Source organism: Lagopus leucura, unplaced genomic scaffold (assembly GCF_019238085.1).
Source record: "Lagopus leucura isolate 7727_CA_CO unplaced genomic scaffold, USGS_WTPT01 Super-Scaffold_100028, whole genome shotgun sequence".
NCBI classification, from domain to species: domain Eukaryota; kingdom Metazoa; phylum Chordata; class Aves; order Galliformes; family Phasianidae; genus Lagopus; species Lagopus leucura.
In genome coordinates, this window is record NW_024962279.1 from 2,693,575 (window position 1) to 2,713,571 (window position 19,997).

Sequence of the window (19,997 nt, forward strand, 5' to 3'; positions counted from 1 at the left end):
TGAATAGTTGGAAATGCAGTAATTGATGTTTCTCATTCAAATGCAGAAAGAATTCTGATACCGACCCCTCCTCCCTCCCTTTGAAATGCTATTTACCTACATCAGAGTCTAATAAGGTTAATGTGCTAGATGTTCCCCCAGTGTAAATTGTATCAGTGGGAAGAATGCTACTTGAATAGAGTCCTCCAGCTCTATTCATTTGCTTTCAACGTGTCAAATTAATTTTGCCACATGGGTAATAAAAGCTGTGCTTCTGTGTATTTCTGTAAACATTGTACGATTTAGAAAGTGTTTATGATTTCTTTTAACAATGAAACTTAAACTGCGCGCAGCCCAATATCAGCAAGTAATTTCAGGAGCGACTGAGGCATGTAATTGAGTTTGTCAGTGTAATTGTATTTTGGAATAGATAGGGGTATGGTTTTTTTAGTTGTTAGTGAGTCTCATATTTAGTGCGCTGATTAATTCTATTAGAGAAGTTAATTAGACTGAGAAGGTGGGGGTGAGAATGGCTACAAATCACTCTCAAGCACTGCATTTAACTTGGAGTTGATTATTCTGTGTACAGAGAAATGATGCTTCTCCCCGTTTCAGACTCATGAGTGTGATTAGAGTTCATCAGGGCAGCCCCATGCCTGCCAACAAGGACGAAGGAGGAGTGTGGATACAATTCTTTCTCCTTTCAAGTGTGAACTTCCAAATTGAGGCACTGCAGGGTACAGAGCTGACCTGACTTGAAAACAACAAGCTTCCGTGTTTGCCCCAAAATAATCAAAATAATTACGATATCTATTTCTGGCACAGCCTCTCCATATTGGTTCCTGTAAGAAATAAAAGGCAAAAAGGAGTAAGTAGGTACCACTTAAGGGCACTCTGGCTTTGCAGTCTTAAGGGAAGCTTGGGCTCAAGTCTTTGCATGAGCAATACAGGTTTTCCAAGATACTTGGATGCTGGAGGTCTGGCAGCTGTAGCACCTACCCTTAAGGTAACAGATAGGAACCATTTCTGGAGTGCATCCGTAGCTTTGGGATGACAAATGGAGGAAGGACAGATGTTAATACTCCTTGGTTACTGCACGTAAAGTGCACCCTTAGGAGAAGCAGAGTGTGGTAGCTCAACCACAGAAGAGCTGATGTGGCTTTTCTGCACCTGGGCTAACACCAACCCAATGAGATGAACTGCAGGTAGGCTGAGTTGAGCCCCTTTACACTTCTTCATCCCCACAGTGTGCCCCAAAGCACTTCTGGGTATGAAATGAGAGGGAAGCTGGGATTAGAGAATTGAAAGAACCTCCTATAAAGCAAAAATATGTGAAATAAATCTTCAGAGAACAGATTTTAAGAAACTGTGTGTAAATTGAGTCACCTGAAATATTTCCAACTAGACAAACACAAGATGCTCTCAGAAGAGCACTAAAACATGCCTTTGAGACATCATCTGAGCTGGACAGAAGTCAGGCTCCCTCTATAAAACAGACATACATATTGGAAGCTCATGTTATTTATTGGAAAAAAACATTCTGGGTAGATGTGAGGGCAGGATAGCATCAAATGAAGCAATGGCCAGGACTACACAAAACCCAGGTCAACGGTCTGCACATTGTCAAGAAACTCAGATATCATGTCAGGGAATGGCTCACAGCCTGCTTGCTCAAGCCATTATGAGACTGTCAGTGCAACTGTTATCTTCAGACTTTTTCCCCATGTAGATTATCCAGCCATGGTCAGTACGGGGTATATTTTAGTAAGATTCAGAGTGGTAACATCTGGCAAATTCACATGTCATGTGCTTCTCCTTCCCCATGTACAAACAGCCTGTGTTCCCAAGCTTTTGTGTTTCCCTTAGATAATGGTTTCTCTGCAGCAAAATACAAACGATAAGTTATCTGCCAGGAATGGCAGTGCATCTCCTGATGGCATGATATGAAGAAATGATCAGAAACTTTCACCGTTGGGAAACTTTAAATCGGAAGGTGGCTGTGATAACCTTATTGAAAGGAGAAGAGCTGGCAAAGTTCCCTTGCTGCACAACAGAAGGAAAAGGAAAAGGGCCTTGGAAATTCACAGCAGGGTGAACAAGAACTTCTTGTCATCAGTCTCCTTCCTTTGTTCCTGGGAAGGACCGTTTGACTGCATCTCACCAAAGGGTTGGTCAAAAAAAATACAAAAGATGTAATCTAAAGGCTAAAGCATCTCTGAAGAATTAAAGTTGTGTGGAGGGAGAAGTCAGTGGGAGCATCATGCAGAAGAACAGCAGGGTGGCTGCCCAGGGATGTCGTGGCCTTGTAGAATAAAATGACAATTTTTTTCAATGGAACATCATGTCCTGACTGCTGGGCAAAAGCTCCGTTGTTGGGCTCAATGCCTGTTGCAGCAATAGTCCAGGGCTACGTGCGCCTGCAGAAATGCCTCTAAGGATATTGCCCAAGAAGTCAACAAGAAGTCTCTGCAGTCAACAAGATTTATTAACCTGAAAATGTTTAGGCACTACTGAGACTCTCAACATCCTGTTTTATCTCCTTTTAATATCGCTGTTGTGTAGTTGGGATTTCTGATGTGTAGAAACTTGTGGTGCATGGACGGTTCACAGCCGTCCTCTGTGTGTGGTACTGTGGTTTCTTTGTCCTTTTCCGAATGGCCAAAACAGACTAAGAGAGACTTTTCCTTGAATTACGGGATACTAAGAATGAATTATACCAAGTACACAGCACCAAGAATACAGCACAAGTTTTTTAAAGCAAATGTCATTATTTTTATAGTTTGCATTTAAAAAATAGCTCCAGTTTACACGCTGAAATTCAGCCATTCAAATAAACCCTTAAGCTCCCTTCTTCAGCAGCATCTCCCCATAGGTGCATCATTTCAGCTGTGGTGTCTGTTCTATATGTCATTTTGAGCACTTCCCATCAGCCATGCACCGTGGGAGCCAGAGAATGAATTTAGCTGATAAAACCTCAGAGCTGAGCAAACAGCTGGCCATGAACTAATTTTCTAAAATATTGCTCCTTGTCTGTACAGAAATGATTGCAATTTATTTCTGCCAGCAGGCTGATGAAGTTGAGTGGAGGTGAGGGTCATCCTTGTGCCGGAGCCACACACCTCTCCTTGGGCAGTGCTGGGTGGTAGTTTTGGGATACTGGATGTGCTGGTACCAGGAAGGGAGCAGGCAGCCTTGTTCTTCACTGGGGAGCAGGGCAGGGTCAAAAACCAACATGAAATTCAAGGAAATTCCATTAGCCATTCTTTATGAAGGCTCAGCGAAATTGCCCAACGGGAAGCTGGGTCTCTACCAGGTGGGCTTTGTCTCCTGTTGGTCCATACAGGCAGGAAATGGAGGGACAGAGGGTCTAGGAATAATGTTGTGCCCAGTCCTTCTCCTAACAGAGCACAGCTCACCCTGAGTTTAATTCATCCTACCTGCAGCATCTGGCGGAGACCAGGTCTGTTAATCCTCTACAACAGAGGAAGGCACTAGATCACCAGAGGAATGACTCAAGCAATTTGGTTGCTGAAGGATGCTGGTGTCCTTGTTCCAGCCACTACTGAGGAATGTCAGAGAGGTTCATCTGAGACAGTTTGGTACTGCACAACTCTTGGGGCAGTTTAGGGCCATCCTGTGCAAACTTTTTCTTAACTCTGCTTCCTGAGTCATTTAAGTAATTGCATCAGCCCACAAAATGAGCTGAGAACCGATGTGAATGATTTTAGTTGTCAAATCTTTGGACAATAATGACAAATGCAAGCATAATTGAGATTTTCCTCCATTTCTCTTCTGTGCTAAATAGAAATATTAAATTAATTCAGCTATACTGCAAGGAAAACTGCAAAGTATCTGGAAGATGCTCTTGCTTGGAAAAGGTCACTACATTGCCACTGGATTGTTACTTCACTTACTTAACCCAGCAGTTAAAAAGGACATTTTGTGTCTTTCCCAGCCCACTCATTGTCCAGGAAGCCAATAAGGCGGAATAAATGAGGATCATCAGAAAGCTGTACAATTTAAGTCTTTCTATCATTATGCAAAATCTACAACTTCATTAATCACTTTTATCTTAATGAATTTGGGGACTAACATTTCTGCTGCTAAGTACTCACAGAAGTTATTAAATCGCTGCCTGTTTGGTTCCCCCATCTGTTTCCATAAAAATTTTCTGCAATTACTATTTCAGCAAAATTTCTAAAACCAGCCAGATTTCTTAAGAAGAGATTAAGAAGAACTCTACTGTAAGTGTAAAGGGAAGCTTAAGGTATGCAAGGAGCAAAAAAAAAAGAGGTACTAAAATACACATTAAAACAGCCTTCCCTGAAAGTTGCAAGAGGATCAAGGCAGTAAAAGGGAGACTGATAAAATGGGGAGAGGATGGAAAAAATGCTGCCCATTCAGGTCCAGCTGTCTGTGGCTGGTGAGATGTTAGCATAATATTGAATTCATTTTCATTTTTCTGAAGGAAACAGATCCAGAAGACCGTGCAACAGACAAGGAAGTGAGCTGATGTCTGTAGTAGCACGATTGAGCATGGGAAGGGGCTATGGGACACTGGTGTGGCAGCTGGAGGCAAGAACCAGTTCTGGGGTATGCACTGGGCATGCTTCCTTGTACCTGGACACTTGATCTTAGGTTGCCTCAGAGATTTTACTGCACTGAATCTGAATTAACAGAACCCCTATGTCATTCTGTAGTTCCTGTAGAGCACTGCAGCCCCTCGGGTATCATTATGTGGGCACATCTTTGAACTCCCCCTCCAGATGGCCTTCCTGGCCCAATTATGTACCTGTTTGGTATCAAATTAGAGGGATCTATGAGTCCTTATTTTTACTAAATGCCAGGACATTTTTTTGCAGCAGATAAATTTCCATCTGCTTTTCACAACAGTGGGATAGGCCCAGTTCCTCAGGAAGGAAGATTGCAGGGTGTTGTCTGAACTGAAGCAAATCCAACGGTCCAAAAGGGGGCTGACTGGAAGAGATCAGCTTGGCCGCGCCTGAATTGCCCAGGAGAAGGATAATGAACAGAATAAGGAGAGCGATTGCTTTAATAAATAAACTGGAACACGTGTGTGACTGATATCTCCAGGGGCTGATATATGCCAAAAAGTCTGTTTTTAACATCTGGTCTTCAGCAGCCTTAATATGTTCTGACCAAATCGATAAATCTTTTGCTGCTAGTGTCAGACTTCCTATAGCAGCTAGAAACAGAGGAGGAAGTACAGAGAAAGGAATACACACACATACATACATGCCTTTTCATACAGAAATACCCACCAGTGGAAGGATTAATAATGTGAAACTGATTCAAAGTAGTGCTTAAATAACCCATAAAGAGGACATATCAGTGCCTTATACTCATTCCCTATGATCTGTTTTACTTAGTATAAGCCGTGGTGTCAGCAACTCATATTCAACTCAGGGCACCCATAGTTGCAGTATGTTCTTTATCACGCTGTGATTGCACAGCTTTTCATCTCTTACCAAAGCTTTTACACGCTGCAAAGGTTGAGGGAAGCAGGTGAGGTGCTGTAGGCATAATGGTCATTTTTAAAAGCACTTTCACCAGCATGCAACCACAGGATGAGAAAACCAGAGAAAGTGAGGAGTAGGGATAAAAATGGAGATAAAAAAGAGGCTGTGCAAGTGGAGGCTTCTGGGCTGCAGTGTTTAACTAAGGACAGAATGCAAAAGGGGAGAGGAATAAAACAAATCCTAGAGGCAGGAAGAAAGTGTGTGAAATCATTCAGTGCTTGAAAGTCATGCGGGTGAACCGACTGAAAAACTTGAACTTATGTGCCATAACAGGAAGCAGGACCTACAACAGCAGGGTATGTAACGTCTGCTGTCCAGTGCAGACATGCATTCCCTATGTTCAGCCCATCTTTTCTGTTTGCAGTAGAGATGCTACACAGTATCCGTGGTATTTTCTCACAAGGAAGAAAGGATTTGAGAGAACAGGTTTCTTTCTCCATTCAACTTACTCCAGAAGCTCAGGGGGAGTCCACTGAAGGACTTTGCACAAAGATTGATGTTTGGCCTGCAGCATTAAGCAGAACTTGTTCATTCAAGAAAGAATGGCGGTTTGGAAGAACAGGAGGTTGTGGCCTCTCTGTTGCAGCAGCAGAACTTCAGACAGGTGATAAATAAAAGAGACTGTCACTGAGAGGATTTGAAAGCTTTGCAATGAACAATGTGAAAAAATTCTTGCTATGACCCCAAGCACCTTTATATCAAGAGACCTCCTGGACACGTGGTGAATGAGGTCTCGTTTTAAGTGCTGCCATCAATGGATTATATAGAGATAGCTCTAAAATCATGATTCATTTACTTTTTTTTTTCCCCCTGAATATCACTCTGAAGTACCTAATTTGATGACAGACATGGACTTGGAAACCGAAGAACTTTCAGCTTTTGTGTTTATTTAGTCATTTAGCCAGAAACTCAGCTGGAAACAGTAGGTTTCAGATCATTATTACTTCTATCTGAACAGCAGGGTTCCTTCAGAAAGCCAGGCACTCTGCTGGGTGTCACTCTAATAACTGCTCAGTCCAGTCTTCCCTGCATTGTAGCTGATACAAGTAACTGTGGCTCCTGTTCTCAAAAGAATCAGAACCGAAGTTTTCAAGAAGTGACTCCTAGAATAGCAAACTGCCTCAGAGTGACACGAAAACCCATCCTAGAATTCGTGTGTTGGAAGAAAGGTGGTCAAGCCCCAGGAAGGGGCTCCAGCAAAGCCATGCGGCAGAGATGAACCCCAGGATAGAGGCTTCATTTGTTTCCCTGCACACTGCTCAGATCTGTTATTTGCAGAACAGCTCCACGGAAAGCCCGAGGATGCCGTCAGCGGTTGCAAGCCCAACGCTACAGAAGGGCGCGAAGGGCACAGCACTACGGGCTGCACCGTCGCTTCCCGCCGTGCGCATGCGCAGCATTCAGGTGCCTGCGCAGTGGCGACACACGCCCACCTGACCACGGCCCGGGGGCAACAAGATGGCTGCGCCCATGTGTGCTTGGAGGTCGGCTGGGCAGAGGGTTTAGTTCTGTCCTGTCCCTGGTGGAAATAGACTCTCCGTGCCACGTCGCGTTGCTACGTCTTGCTGCCATCCGTGCATGGAGCCGCGAGAGTCCTGGGCGGCCTTGGCGGTGAGTGCCTGGGCCGGGGCCTGTGTGTTGTCATGGTGACGCCTTTGCAGTGTCTCTAGGCCGCTGCTGGAGTTTGCTTTAATGGCGATGCTCAGCTCCTCATAAGGGTGGTTTTTGTTTGTTTGTTTGTTTGTTTTGTTTTTTTTTTATGCTGTTCTACTCTTCTCAGCACTAATGTTGCTAAGAGGTAGGGAAGAAGGTGCAATTTGCTTGTTTTATTTACTAAAGTCACTGCTATTTTGCTGTAGGTCTTGTCATCCTGCCACAGGTGCTCTGTGATCTGCTTCTTGGATTTAAGTGCCATTGGCCATACAGATGTTGGGGATCTGAAGAAGCAATCACTTGATTCATGGTTAGCAGGTGGCTTGGTGAAGTCAGATTACATCTGATCAATAGTGTGTTGAGCAGATGAGGATTTTGATGAAAAAGAGTGAAGAAAAATCAATGCATGCAAAATAGCTAAGTAGATTAGAAGAGTAATTAACTTATTGATTAGAACTCCAGTGGTAGATATTTCTCGGAGTCCTTTGTTGGCACTGAAATAAAATAGAGTCCAAAATGATTTGTTTTCAGGTAGAATTAGAAATCTGTGCTTGTTTCTTGTGTGCTGCACTACTTCAGCAAACTATGCTGTTCCGAATCACAATGAATAAATAACACTTACTAGAAGTGTGGTTTATTGCTTTTTAAAAATTATTTTAATTGACTTCTTCAATTTATTCAAGTCCCTTCCTCCTGTTTTTGGAAAGTAATTCTTTACCAATCAGTCACAGTCTGTGGAATCTCTTTTATAAATAAAGTCAACTAGAGACTCAAGCTCTAAGAAAGATTGAGCTATGTTTGAAATTGCTTTTACAGTTTGGTATTAAGAATTGCTTTGGGAAATAACATGTTTCCTTATGATTGTGAAAACATGTTTTTTCTTTTTCTGTATGCTTTTGTCAACAGAAGAAAATGAAGTAGTTTTACTTTATGCTTTGTTCAGCAAAGGAAATTGAGCAGGAATGTCATAAATGAAGAAATTGGCTAGGAAATGTGAAGGTGAAGCAGAATTGCTTCTGTTTTCCATGATCTTATCACATGGCTTCCTAGAGGCATTGGTCATTTTGTTCTGTGGCAATTTGATAACTGGCACTTACTGTCTTGATTTTGTGCGTGGTAAATAAGTGGTGCACTGGTTGCTTGTGCTTTTCAGCATAATGAGATTATTTCAAAATTACCACAAAGTGGTCAAATGCTGGGACTTTTCTTTCTCTTGTTATAGCTAGCGATCTTACAGGCTCTGGGTAAGACTATTGGTTTATAATTTGACCTCAGAAACTATACTCAATAGCACCTTGGCTTTGGTGTGCCTCAGTTGCTTACATAAGCTCTGTAACTTAACTCCTGTGAACATTAATGTACTTTACTCTCTGATTTTTATCATGAAGGCTGGTGGAATTGCTGGCGTCTTTGTCGACTTGATCCTTTTTCCTCTGGATACTGTAAAAACCAGACTGCAAAGTCCCCAAGGATTTAGGAAAGCTGGTGGCTTTCGTGGCATCTATGCTGGCGTTCCCTCCACTGCTATAGGATCCTTTCCAAATGGTAAATTTCGTTTGGATTATGCTTTGTCTTCCTCAGAGTGGGTACTTGCATCGAGTAGGACACTCATGTCTGTGGCTTCCTCTCCTGCAGATGACTGTTTGGATTCTGTGAGACAACATCCAGCTGTGAAGAGCAGACTTTAGAGTTGTATGACATTGAGAAACTCTCTGAGCGTGCCTAGCAGGAAGGCTGCTGCATGCTCACTCTGTTATGCTTCTGACTCTAGTGCTGTATTTCAGCATGGAACTTGCCCAAACAGGAATGCTTGCAAAGATGCAATTCATATTTGAGGGTTTCATTGTAGTTTAATTAATCCACTTTGGCTTCACACTGTAGTTAACTTTTCTGGAAGCTTTGACTTGAATAGTTTCCTGTCGGTGACTCTTGACAGGGAGTGAGTGGGATCTGGAGTCTGTAGCTGGATTTGAAGTAGCTTACTTATGTCATGGGCAGTATACATCTCTCATGTGGGTTCAGTTTGGTCCTTTCCTCATGTGTGTTTTCTATTGTGTTAAGTATCTGCATCAGTCCTACTATTATAAACCTCAGTGTGGTGAGAGTATTACATATTGACTGATTAGTATACCCCAGTGCTTTAGGCATGTCTTAAATGAGCTCTGAAGTTTGCATGTGGGCAAGTAGTACATAACTGCTGGTGCTAAATGTTGCTGGTGCTTTACTGCAAGTCTCTTACTCTTTGGAAGTGTTCCTGGATTTGTCTTATGTGCTGCTTCCTACTTAATCAGGGTATTTTGAGGTGCCAGGACATGAGCTGTGCTTGCCCTGCACAGTTTTGTCATGACAGCATGGGAAATGCATCAGAATTCATCTGAATAAATCATGAAGTGCTTGAGCACTGGAGGCCTTTACACTAAATGTCTCAGGGATGCTATGCATATCATGTTTTTTTTTTTTTCTCCCTAAGAAACAGCTCAATATCACTTAAAATCAGAAGGTACCAGGAATTCTTTTGAAACTGAAACTTTAAAAAAAAAAGTAAATGTTTGTCCCTGCAGAGAAAAAGCATCTAAAATTCATAATGCCTTTGTCCATTTTGTCTTTGTAGTGAAGGAAGAAAAATCACCAAGTTATGCCATTAATAGTAAATGTTAGGAGAACTTTGCTGACAAATCCCTTTACACCTTCAGATGTTTGATGTCCTTCCTAAGATGATATAAAAAATTCAGTTCTTTATCTTGTCTGCTCTGTTATCTTCTTTTGAGGTGATAAGCATCTTTTGATTAGCAGAAGGCAATTCACGTAGTCCTTCTTCACAATTAAAATCTGTTCCCCCGCAAGACATGTCAGTTTTTTCAGGATTTACATCTTCAAAATCTGAACTGTGGTTTTATCTTTCCAGCATATGACTGAAAACCAAAATTGTCTTTAGGAGGAGTAACCCTTAGGGTACAAGTACCTTTGTAGTTGACTGTTGCTGTGAATAAACACTGTTTATGTTCCTATGCTCGGTTTAGTTTTCTATGTTTCTTGTCCACTGGACAGAAATTTTGAGAGTCCTTCAGAAGCTTTGAAGAATTTATTTCTGGAGCTAAGATACAAAATATTAATCTGATCTGATCATAGCTCGGAAATAGTTACTGAAAACTGCCGCTGAAACTGTTCTGTGTGATAGCAGATGCTTGCATCAAACACTTTGGTGGCCTTTTTTGCTTTTTAAAGGTCACCCATCCAATTCAACCAGGACTGAACAATCTCCTTTCTGCCCTTCCCACCTATGTGGGAAAACATGGAAGATACGACCTATCAAAACCTGCTGGACAATCGTGACTAATTAAAGCATTTTTCCTTATCTTAATTCTAAGTTCTGCCTGAAGCTCTGGCACTTCTTAGATCAGTAGGTGCCTTTGACATCAAAGGGGGTTTGTCAATCATAACTGGGGGCATAAACTTCTGAAGGAATTTCCCTACAGATTGCTTTTATGTATTGGTACTGTTTTGGGGCAGTAAATACCGTGTTTTCAAAAGTGTTTTTAGAGTAATAGATGACAAAATCAACCTCTAAATGTTTTTGTGCTAGTTCTGTAATGAAGGAATGCAGGAACACTTAAATGACTTCAAGTATGTTTAAATTTCAGCTGCTGCGTTTTTTATCACCTATGAGAATGTGAAATCTGTGCTGCACCATGACTCTACATCATACTTGACTCCAGTTACACACATGGTGGCTGCCTCCTTTGGGGAAGTGGTAAGAAAGAAGTTCATGTACTGTGCCTGTGTGGGAGGAGTGGAAACCAGCTCTAAAAACTGAGGTTTGGTGCCATGTCTTTTTGGAGTGCTGACATACAGGTGCTTGGGAGTTCTTGGAAAAATATTTATTTTTAATGAAATTCTGGCATTTGAAAGAATTCTGACAGAGTATATGTATGGGTCAGTAGACCTACTGGTGAACTTTGCTAAGCTAGTAGATGGAGAAAGTTTGCATTGATCTGAAATATGAATGTACCTTCACACTGTAGTGATTATGCATCAGCATTAACTTTCTAGAAGGCTTTTTTTTGGTTTTACAGCCATTCAGCATCAGTTGATTTTTATTTTTACAACCATAAGGTGCTACGTAACTTCACTTACCAAATAATACACAATGCTTTCCTGACAGAGCCTGTCTTGGAGGAAAGTGCCATGTCAGGATGACTGGACAGTCCATAGAGCCACAGAGCTGAAAGCTTAGCTCTGCAAGAGCTGGTATGTGACATTCAGTAACAGAAGGAAACTTCCCTTGCAGTCTGCAGCTAGTGTGGAAAGAGAATGCTTCTTAATGTGATTGAAAAGCACCAAAGCTTCCATTCCTGCCTGATCCAGATGCAGGCTTGTCTATTGGTTTACGCTGTTCTGTACTGCAGCCTAGGGGCTGCCTTTCCTTTGAGGCCAAATTCACAGACTAGCTTGATTATTGCATTTTTAAAATCTATTTCTGAAGTTTCTGTTCCTTTTTCTGAGCTGTTTCTGCTCCTTCTTGCAGACAAAAAGAGCAGAGTTGCTTTGCGTTAGCTGAATCAAATGTTTTCCGCAATCAGCAAAACCTTTCTTTCTCTTGATATCCTTCTTGTTTTTAACAGCAGATTTGGAACAGTGCCTTGGCAGTGTTGGGGCTGGGTGTTCAGCTCTAAACAGTCCACTTCTGTCCCTGCCAGCACTGTCCAACTCCCTATTCCTGCTTTTGTCACTCTGGGTGTTTCCTGGCATTATAGTGATGAAATGGGGTGTGAGTTGCTGTGTTCCCACCGGTTTAAGGAAGAACAGCGAGCTCTACAGAATTAATAGCAGCCTGGCAAAGCTGCTTCCCACGAGATGTGGTTCAACTCTTCTTACTCTCCATGGTTTCAATTTTGATTCCCAAGTAATTTCTGTTTTTCTGTGGAAATGATACTGATCAGACTGGATCAGTCTTAGACAGTGAGCTTAATTTAACGTACCAGGCTCATTAAGATAGGTGAATGCAGCATACTGCTTTGGTAGTGATTATGAGCAGGAGTAGGTAGATCATCATAGATTGAGGGGTCGGTGGGATACATCTGTGTTGTCTCCTCGGGCAGATTCTTTTTATCTTGCTGAGAGTCTGCTCTGTTAGCTTAACTTCTATCTTCAGGCACTGCACAGGCTTTATTCCCGTGGAAATCCGATAAAGGCTGTTAGGAATCAGCAAGAATATGATAGTGCCTAGCTCTGAAATTCCTTGTTTGCTTGAAATGGCATGGAACAGCAGATCTAAGAGGTCTTAAGCTTCTGGAGTGCTGTTTTGGAATCGAATAAAATGATTGGATTCATGAAAATGTGCCAGTGATCTGTGATAAAATTGGCTTCTTTTGCAAAGTGGATTATTTATAGTATATTTCCTCTCTGTGAGTGTTCTGTAAGAGAACCAAAACTGGATAATTCAATTATCAACCAAAGAATAGTTGCATGCAGATAACTTCTTTGTGCAATTACAGAACCTGTTGCTTGAACGTTCCAGGGTGGTCTGTGTTCTCCTTACACATCAGGCACGTACTGCTTTCATTTTCAGGTTGACAAACGGAGATGCAGCACAGCTAAATGAGTTGCTCGGGGCTGCCTTTACCTGAACTTCATCTGTTTGTCTCTTGCTACCCTAAGGCCAGAGAAATGTATAATGATAGCCTTTAAAACGGTAGTCTGATTTTTATAGTGTGGAAATCATGGGGTTGTAATAGCCACTTCTTAACTAATAAGGTTTTGCTTTTTGCTTGCTTTTCTTCACTTGATGTGATGGGAGAACTGAGCTGTAAAAATAATCGAGGTAGGGATTTAGAGATTTGCTACAACAAACATAAGATCTTGTGTAGTGCTATTTTTATTACATTTGCTCTTATAGAAAGTCTTAACTGATAAATCAAGATATATATATATATATATTAATATATATAAACTATTCCAGGTTACATCAGTGTGAAAGTTATAGTTTTGTTGATCAGTCATTCAGCTTTAACCAAGGCATAGCCACTAGGACTATCAGTTTGTCAGCTTTTCTTTGTTGTTGGTGAACACAAACCTTCCCTCCTTTGTATGCTTTAATAATTACTTTCATATTTCAAAGCAATTTATATCAAATAATAAGCCAAAGACTCAATCATGTGAGGGTTCCCAAGATGTCTGCTTCCATTTCCAAGTTTTTTTCATTACAAAACAGAGAAATTAGGATTGAGAAATGGAGACCGGATTTCTAGGCTTGCAGGTCATTCCCTGGCAAGCATAAATGAGTCAACTACCTTGTTGTGCATTAGTAAAATGTCAGCATACCTCTAAGCTTAGTGAATATTAATGCTGACTAATTTGTGTTTTATATGTGCACAGCTAAAGATAATAACATAGGGAATGGAGGATATAGAAAGTGCTGCATCAAAGCATGGTAATAATGAGATAAATCAGTTAATTGGGAGTTGTTATTTGAAGTCAGAGCTACTCTTTGCTGTTGCTCACAGTCAGTTATGTGACGATGATAATAATGTTTCAGCTTCAGGAATGAGATAAAGAAAAGTACACACAACATCTAACCCTGTTAAACAATTATTTTTCCCTTTAACTGAGTCTCACTATATAGAGGAATTGGGTGTATCATAATACTTGAGAAATTACTGAAAAAGACACAACTAAAACTCCAGAGGAGGTACATGCAGTGTATCTTCAAGGAAGAGTGAAGGTTGAGGAATACAGGAGTTACCAAAGTTGGAGGGGGGGGGGGGAGGGAACCCTTAGTATGCTGCTTGTCTAACTGAAATTTGGAGATAGGAAACACTGCATCCAGGGCTTTGGAATTTTATTTATTTAGGTTCTTTTTATTTGACTTTGTCCTCCATGTTTAGTCTGCCTGTATCTTTACAGTGAGCTGCCAAAATGTGCTTGGAAAACATGATATCATAGTGGGTGGAAAGGAAAACCAGATGTTATAAAATTTTACTTTTCATATAGTGAAGCAGTGTGAATAACTCTGGGAAGGAGCAGTGTTTTTAACCTCCCAGTGTTCTGTTTTATAGTAACAGGGTGCTTTTTACAGATCCTGAGTTAATGAAATTTGTAAAGATTTTTGTTTTTAATTTTGGTGTAGGATGGCAGTGTATGCTATTCACTACAAGAAACCCTTGTGACTTCTCTTTGCCATCAGCCTGCCCTCACCAGCGTCCTACAAATGTGGTTTTATGGGACAGGTTTAAGGTTGTCCCAGTTTGGCTGATGAGGTTTCCTTCATGAGTGCCAAAGTGCTTGGATTCAGCGCAGTTAATTTTACATCCTGCTGGCTTTTCCATGGAGGTGAGAATAAAGTCGTTTGGATCACGTTCTAGAGAAGCAAGCTGACAGCAGCCTTTTCCATCTAATATTTAGGTATTGTTATGGTTACGATCTGAGCTTTGCAGGATACTTGGTGAAAGTTCGGGGCTTATGAACATCAGGTCTGATCTTACTGTTTTTCTGACTTCCCCAAGGTTGTGAAATCCCAGGTTGCTTGCACTAAGGTGGTGTGCCTTCACAGCATGTGATAGCATGAGACAGAGAGTAGCTTAGACCCTGAAAGCTTCCTAGTCATATTAGTGAGTCTGTGCTTGCATTAATTTGCTTGTTAATTTTTAAGCTGATGTAGTCCCAGTGCTGTGGCTTCATCAGCTCTCTTGTTTCCATCCTGCTTCAATGTCCGTGCACTGTGCTCCCACAGCTCATATAAATACTGGACAAGCTTTCAGGTGCAGAAAGGCATTTCTGGTCTGACTGCAAGGTCGCTGTACTTCAAGCTATCTTCCAGGCTTTGCTGGAGCATGAAGCTCATAGGGAGAGATGGAGCCCTCAGTTGTGTTCAGAGACTGCTCTGAATGTTTAGGTAGGAACTGCTGCCTCCAAAAATGATGGACTTGGCTGGCTTCAACATAAAGAATAATGGCTTAGCCTCACACTTAACTGTTTTTCCAGAATTGAGAAGTGAAGGATGTTAAATACATTTAAATTGAAACATCCAGAAACTTGTCTTTTCGCTGGGGTGAGGCCATGAGAATGGCTGACTTGTCATACTTCAAATAAAATAAACAAAGTAGCAGCAGCAGACTCAAGAGAAAAGTAACTAAAACTTAGGCATGTATTTATGTATTCATTTCACTGTCTCATCTCTGCTTAAATAAGTAGCTGGGAGGTGTGCCGTTGTCGCTTTGTGGCTCCACAGGTCAAAGTCAGGACGTGTATTTCAAGGTGAAATCCCGATCTCCTTTGTGTTATTCCAGATTGCTGCCATTTGCAGTACTGCAGTGATAAGAGCAAAGTGTGTGGTTCATCTGCGATTAGCATCTGACCCTCAGTATTAATAACTTGGATTTGTATTATCTGCTTTTGATATGTGTCAAATAGGAAGGCTTCTTCATGCAGGAATTAGCTCTCTGGGGAATTCAGCTAGCTTCCCCTACTCGTCCTAACTTGTTTCTTAGAAGGAGCAAGCCCAAATGTAAGCAAGTACAGTTTGTAGATCATGATTCTGTAGAATGATATTTTGAAAAGAAGGGAAGTGAGTGTTTTCCATTGCATTCTTTTTGTTTCTGAAAAAAAAGATGCATTTTAGATGCGATAAAGGCATGCCATCTCTGTCCACTTATTAGTCCCTTCTTCTTCCCTTTGACCTGGCATTAAGTTTTTGAATCTATTAATTAGTTCTAGAAGTGTATTGATGTGGATTCTATTAGACTGGCTGTGTAGGTCAGAGGGGAGAGTTGCTATTAATGCCCATTCTGAGGAGAACACAGAAGCATGAGCCAGACAAATCCACAGAGATCAATGTCACAAAAGCCTCTCCTGCAGGTTAATTAGCTAGGTGTCTGCAGCACTGTAAGCTGTAGAAGACCAACTTGTGGGAGTCAAATCTGACAGAGATGGCGCAGCCATTCATATCAGACGTGGAGCTAAGATTTTAGCAGTTTGAAACTCCAGAAGAGAACGTGTTGGAAGATGTGTCTGTTTCAGTTCAACAAGCGAGTTGGACACTAGGGAGAGTTGCTTCTAAGTCAAGAATCATCTGCTGGAGCAAAGAGGTGATTCAGCACTTAATGTGTCTAGACTTTGGGATAATGGCTTTGAATTTTTAACTATCATTTTTCTAGGAACTAAACTAAGAAATGAACAAAAGCTGCTTTTTTTCTGCTTTGCGTTCTGTCTCCTCGCTGCCAGTTTAGTATGGGCTGGCAGACTGAAGTATTCAAGGTACCCAAAGTTGGAAAGTAATCAGTGTTTGACAGCAGTTCCTCACTACGTGTGTGTTTTGTTTTGCTATTTTCAATGATCAGGGCCTGTCACTTGGGGTCTGACTGAGTCTTCGGGCTGTACACATCTGGCTGCATGCAGACACTGAGCAGTGGAACGTGCCGACCCTGGCAAGACAAGCAGTGGTGGGGAATGCACAATGTATGTGGTCTTGAATTAACTGTGATGGATTTTGAGATATTCATAAATTAGTCTAGGTGAGGTTGGGTCTGCCATACAGATGCAGTAGGATTTTTGCCAGGCTTTTATGCAGAAGCACAGCTGAGCGATGGTTGGAAGATGGTTGTGAGACTGATGCCATTAAGAGCAAGGGGAGAAGAAGCAGAGTGGATGGGAACTCAAATTAAAACTGCATCTGGAAATTGGTTGTAAATAAAGACGAATGGAGGCATGGATTCACAAATGCTGCCAACAAATTCATCACACAATTAAAGTCTGAAACAGCAAAATAAGAACTGTCAAACATCTGACCAGCTACCCAGCTGATCTTTTTTTGTATGCTGCATTTAATAGCATGTATTGCCTCTTCTTCATCCACTGCCCTTTCCAGACCACTCTGTCTTATCAATTCAGTTCCAGGCCAAAAGGACATGCTGCTTTTACTTGCAGGGTAGAAGCTTGGTGGTGGTTGTCATCTTTTTTTTTTCTTAGCTCTGCCATCCCAGAACTGATACTCAGCTGATTTAAAAATATTTGTAGCTCAAGAAACTCATTTATAGAGGAAAATTAATTTGACTTGATGAGTGTAAGTGAGAAATAAATAATTTATCAATATTTCCTGATTTGCAACATATTCTGCCAGAGTCAGCTTTGAAAATGACTGAGATGGCTTTGAAGTAAGGTACGTTTATTCCAATGTAAGGTTATGTTCAGGGTTTGTCAGCTATTTCTGAACATCTCCGTATGTGAGCAAACCAGTAATTCTTCAGAGGAAAAGGCTGTAGGAAAGACTAAGGGATCAATTAAAGGAAAATACTCGGTAAAATACAACGTGGTTGAAATTTCCGTGTTCTGGGCCAATGTAACCCCAAGAGACTGAGCACATTGTAAAATACTAGTCATCTTTCAACAGGAGACTTAATGTGTTTTCAGAAAATATTGCCTGTGTTTTCTTGCCTGAAATGTCATTAACGTTTGTCCTCCTGTAACACAGTCTGACCCCTCTTGGCTCTTTGGAAACAGTTTTATGCTGGATGAGACACACTGCACAAGTCTGGAAGGGAACTTTTGCTGAAAGAACTGTTTGGCTGGTGGATGTCATTAGTTCCTTAAGTCTTTTAAAATAGATTTAGCAGGCTCACAGTGGTGAAATTGTTACAGGGATAGATTGGATCAGGCAGACTGTTCTGTACATTGAATTAAGGCCCTTCCCTTCCTCAGCCTTAGGGCTTTTTGTGTTTAGAAGTGGTAGTAGCATCAGCTTGGCTAAGGAAAATGAAGACTGAAACTTCAAAGCTATTCAGCTGTCAGATTTTTGCTGCTCAGGATTTAATTCAACTGTGACTATACTGAGAAACTTCAAAATCTGTGGGATGCTTGGTCTGTGCTGGAGTACAAGGGAGATATACAAGCAGTGGGACATTTTGCTGAGTTTGAGGTTCAGTTTGACAAAGGAAACAAAACTCTACAGCGATTAAGCTTGGAAAGACTGATTTAGTTTTGCAGGCTTGTGTTCTACATGGTATCTGTAGGAAGTACTCTATGAAGAAATGTTGAGTGCAAACTGTCAGCCTTACAGGCTTTCCCTGTTCTTTGCCCGTTGGGATTGGGATAGCAGAACTTCTTGCCACGAAGAGTTTCACAAATTCCCACTGTCTGAGTACGGAAGATACTGGTCAGTTTTCCAAGGTGTAGCTGACAAGGCTGATGGAGAGGTAGGCAGGAGGACCACAGCATGAGATTTAGGGCATCCAGATGGACAAAGAGTTCTGGGGGAGGAAGGAGTGATGGGCAAGTAGCCAGCTGAGGACTTCAGGCCACTGGGCTCAGTCAGTACAGCCTACATGAAGAAAGAAAGGCGTGGTGGTGTGGATGGTGCTCTGGAGCAGGAAGAAGGGAGCTCTGGAAAGCACTAATAAGGAGGTAGATTAGGTTTGGCAATGATGAAGGGTGAAATAACAGTCTGCAAAACAGTTGTGCAAATTCCAGGTAGTCATCTAAGGTGGAAAGTTGGAGGAAGTTGCAAACGTTAGTGCAGAAGCTCCTACTTTCCAAATGCCAGAGAGTTTCAGACCCTGCAAATGGTATCATCTCTACAATTGTATGTTTTTAAGCCCTGGGAAGTGCTGAGATCTGAGGGATCTTGCTGGGTGAGGTTGCTCTTTGAAGAAATGTTTCCTGCCAGCATACAGGGAAACTGCAGTTAAATTAATGAATGCCCTATTGTATCAGTCGGAGGAAAAGAGGGGACAGAGGACTTGGCAGTTGTCTAAACTTTCCCATCCAGGGCCCATTAGTCATAACATATTCCCTCTGTGGGCTTTAAATTAGGAGTGGAGTCACCTGTTTGTGACCCCAGCAGCTTTGCACAGAGCTGAATGTAACTCAGCTGGAAGGGCACATCCATGCTGTGTGTGAGTGTGGGGGGAAAAGTAAGATTAGCATATTCTGAGGTATTATTTTGAAGATGAACACTTTCCTTTTCTCTGAGGCTGGCACTTACAGCAGAAACTGAGAGCTGACTATATATTTACAATAGGCAGATATTTACAATAGTTCTGTGTGGGGACAATTTCCATACTGAAGTAGGTGTTAAGGCTTCAGTGTTCCACGTCCACTGTGCCTTAGCTGGTAGCAGAGCCTGCTGATAAGAGTGTGGAAGGGTTTACTTGAGCTTGTGATTCACAGCAAATTACTTACATTTTTTGTTCTGTTGTAAAGGGCAGCAATTATTTAGCTGAACTGGTGTTTGAACTGCTAGGTGTCTTAATTGCAGCACTTCAAGCTTCTCTGTTTAAAAAAGTATAAAACCAAAATCACAAATGTGAATTTCACTTATTCCTGTTCTTCTATCAATTTTCATGGTGTTGGAAGGCTTAGGCTGTTCATCTTGAGATCTCACATACAGCCTTTGCCTGCCACCTGCACTGCAATCAAATATTCCCAATCCAGCAGTTGTGGCCAGAGTTTAGGTACAGTTATTTGGAGGATGAAATACTCTGTTAATCTCATAAAAATGCATTGGAAACGCTCACTTTTTCAACTGAACAGAGTCCTGGTGAGCTTTGAAGAACCAAGCATGAATTTACAAGCAGAGTGGGGAGAGGCATGGAAAGCTGAAAGTTCAGATTTTAAGCTTGTCAAGAGACTCTGACTTGAACCCAGATGAAATTTTGGGTTTTTTTTTTTTTTTCAGTTCCAAGGAAATCTGTGCAGTTCATGATCTTTCTTGTTTTAATTTTACATTCAATTGTCTGAGGAGTGGGAAAGCAAATATGTTCTACTTAAAGGGAGCTTCTGACACAGAAACTGACACGCTTGGATTAAGTCACAGTTATTAACCTTTTTTAAGCA

At 41.5% G+C, this 19,997-nt stretch overlaps 1 protein-coding gene across 4 annotated transcripts in view; it reads left to right on the plus strand.

The window, feature by feature from the left end:
* Positions 1–6,967: 6,967 nt before the first annotated feature.
* SLC25A26 (solute carrier family 25 member 26) overlaps positions 6,968–19,997 on the plus strand; it is a 94,277-nt gene continuing 81,247 nt past the window's right edge. For all 4 annotated transcript variants that reach the window (XR_006180805.1, XR_006180804.1, XR_006180806.1 and 1 more), the window contains exons 1-3: positions 6,968–7,130; positions 8,561–8,717; positions 10,814–10,923. Coding sequence is in view for 1 of the 4 variants with exons in the window: in XM_042880852.1 (XP_042736786.1) it covers positions 7,098–7,130; positions 8,561–8,717; positions 10,814–10,923 (300 nt within the window). In the remaining 3 variants the exon portion in view is untranslated. The remainder of the gene's footprint in view (positions 7,131–8,560; positions 8,718–10,813; positions 10,924–19,997) is intronic.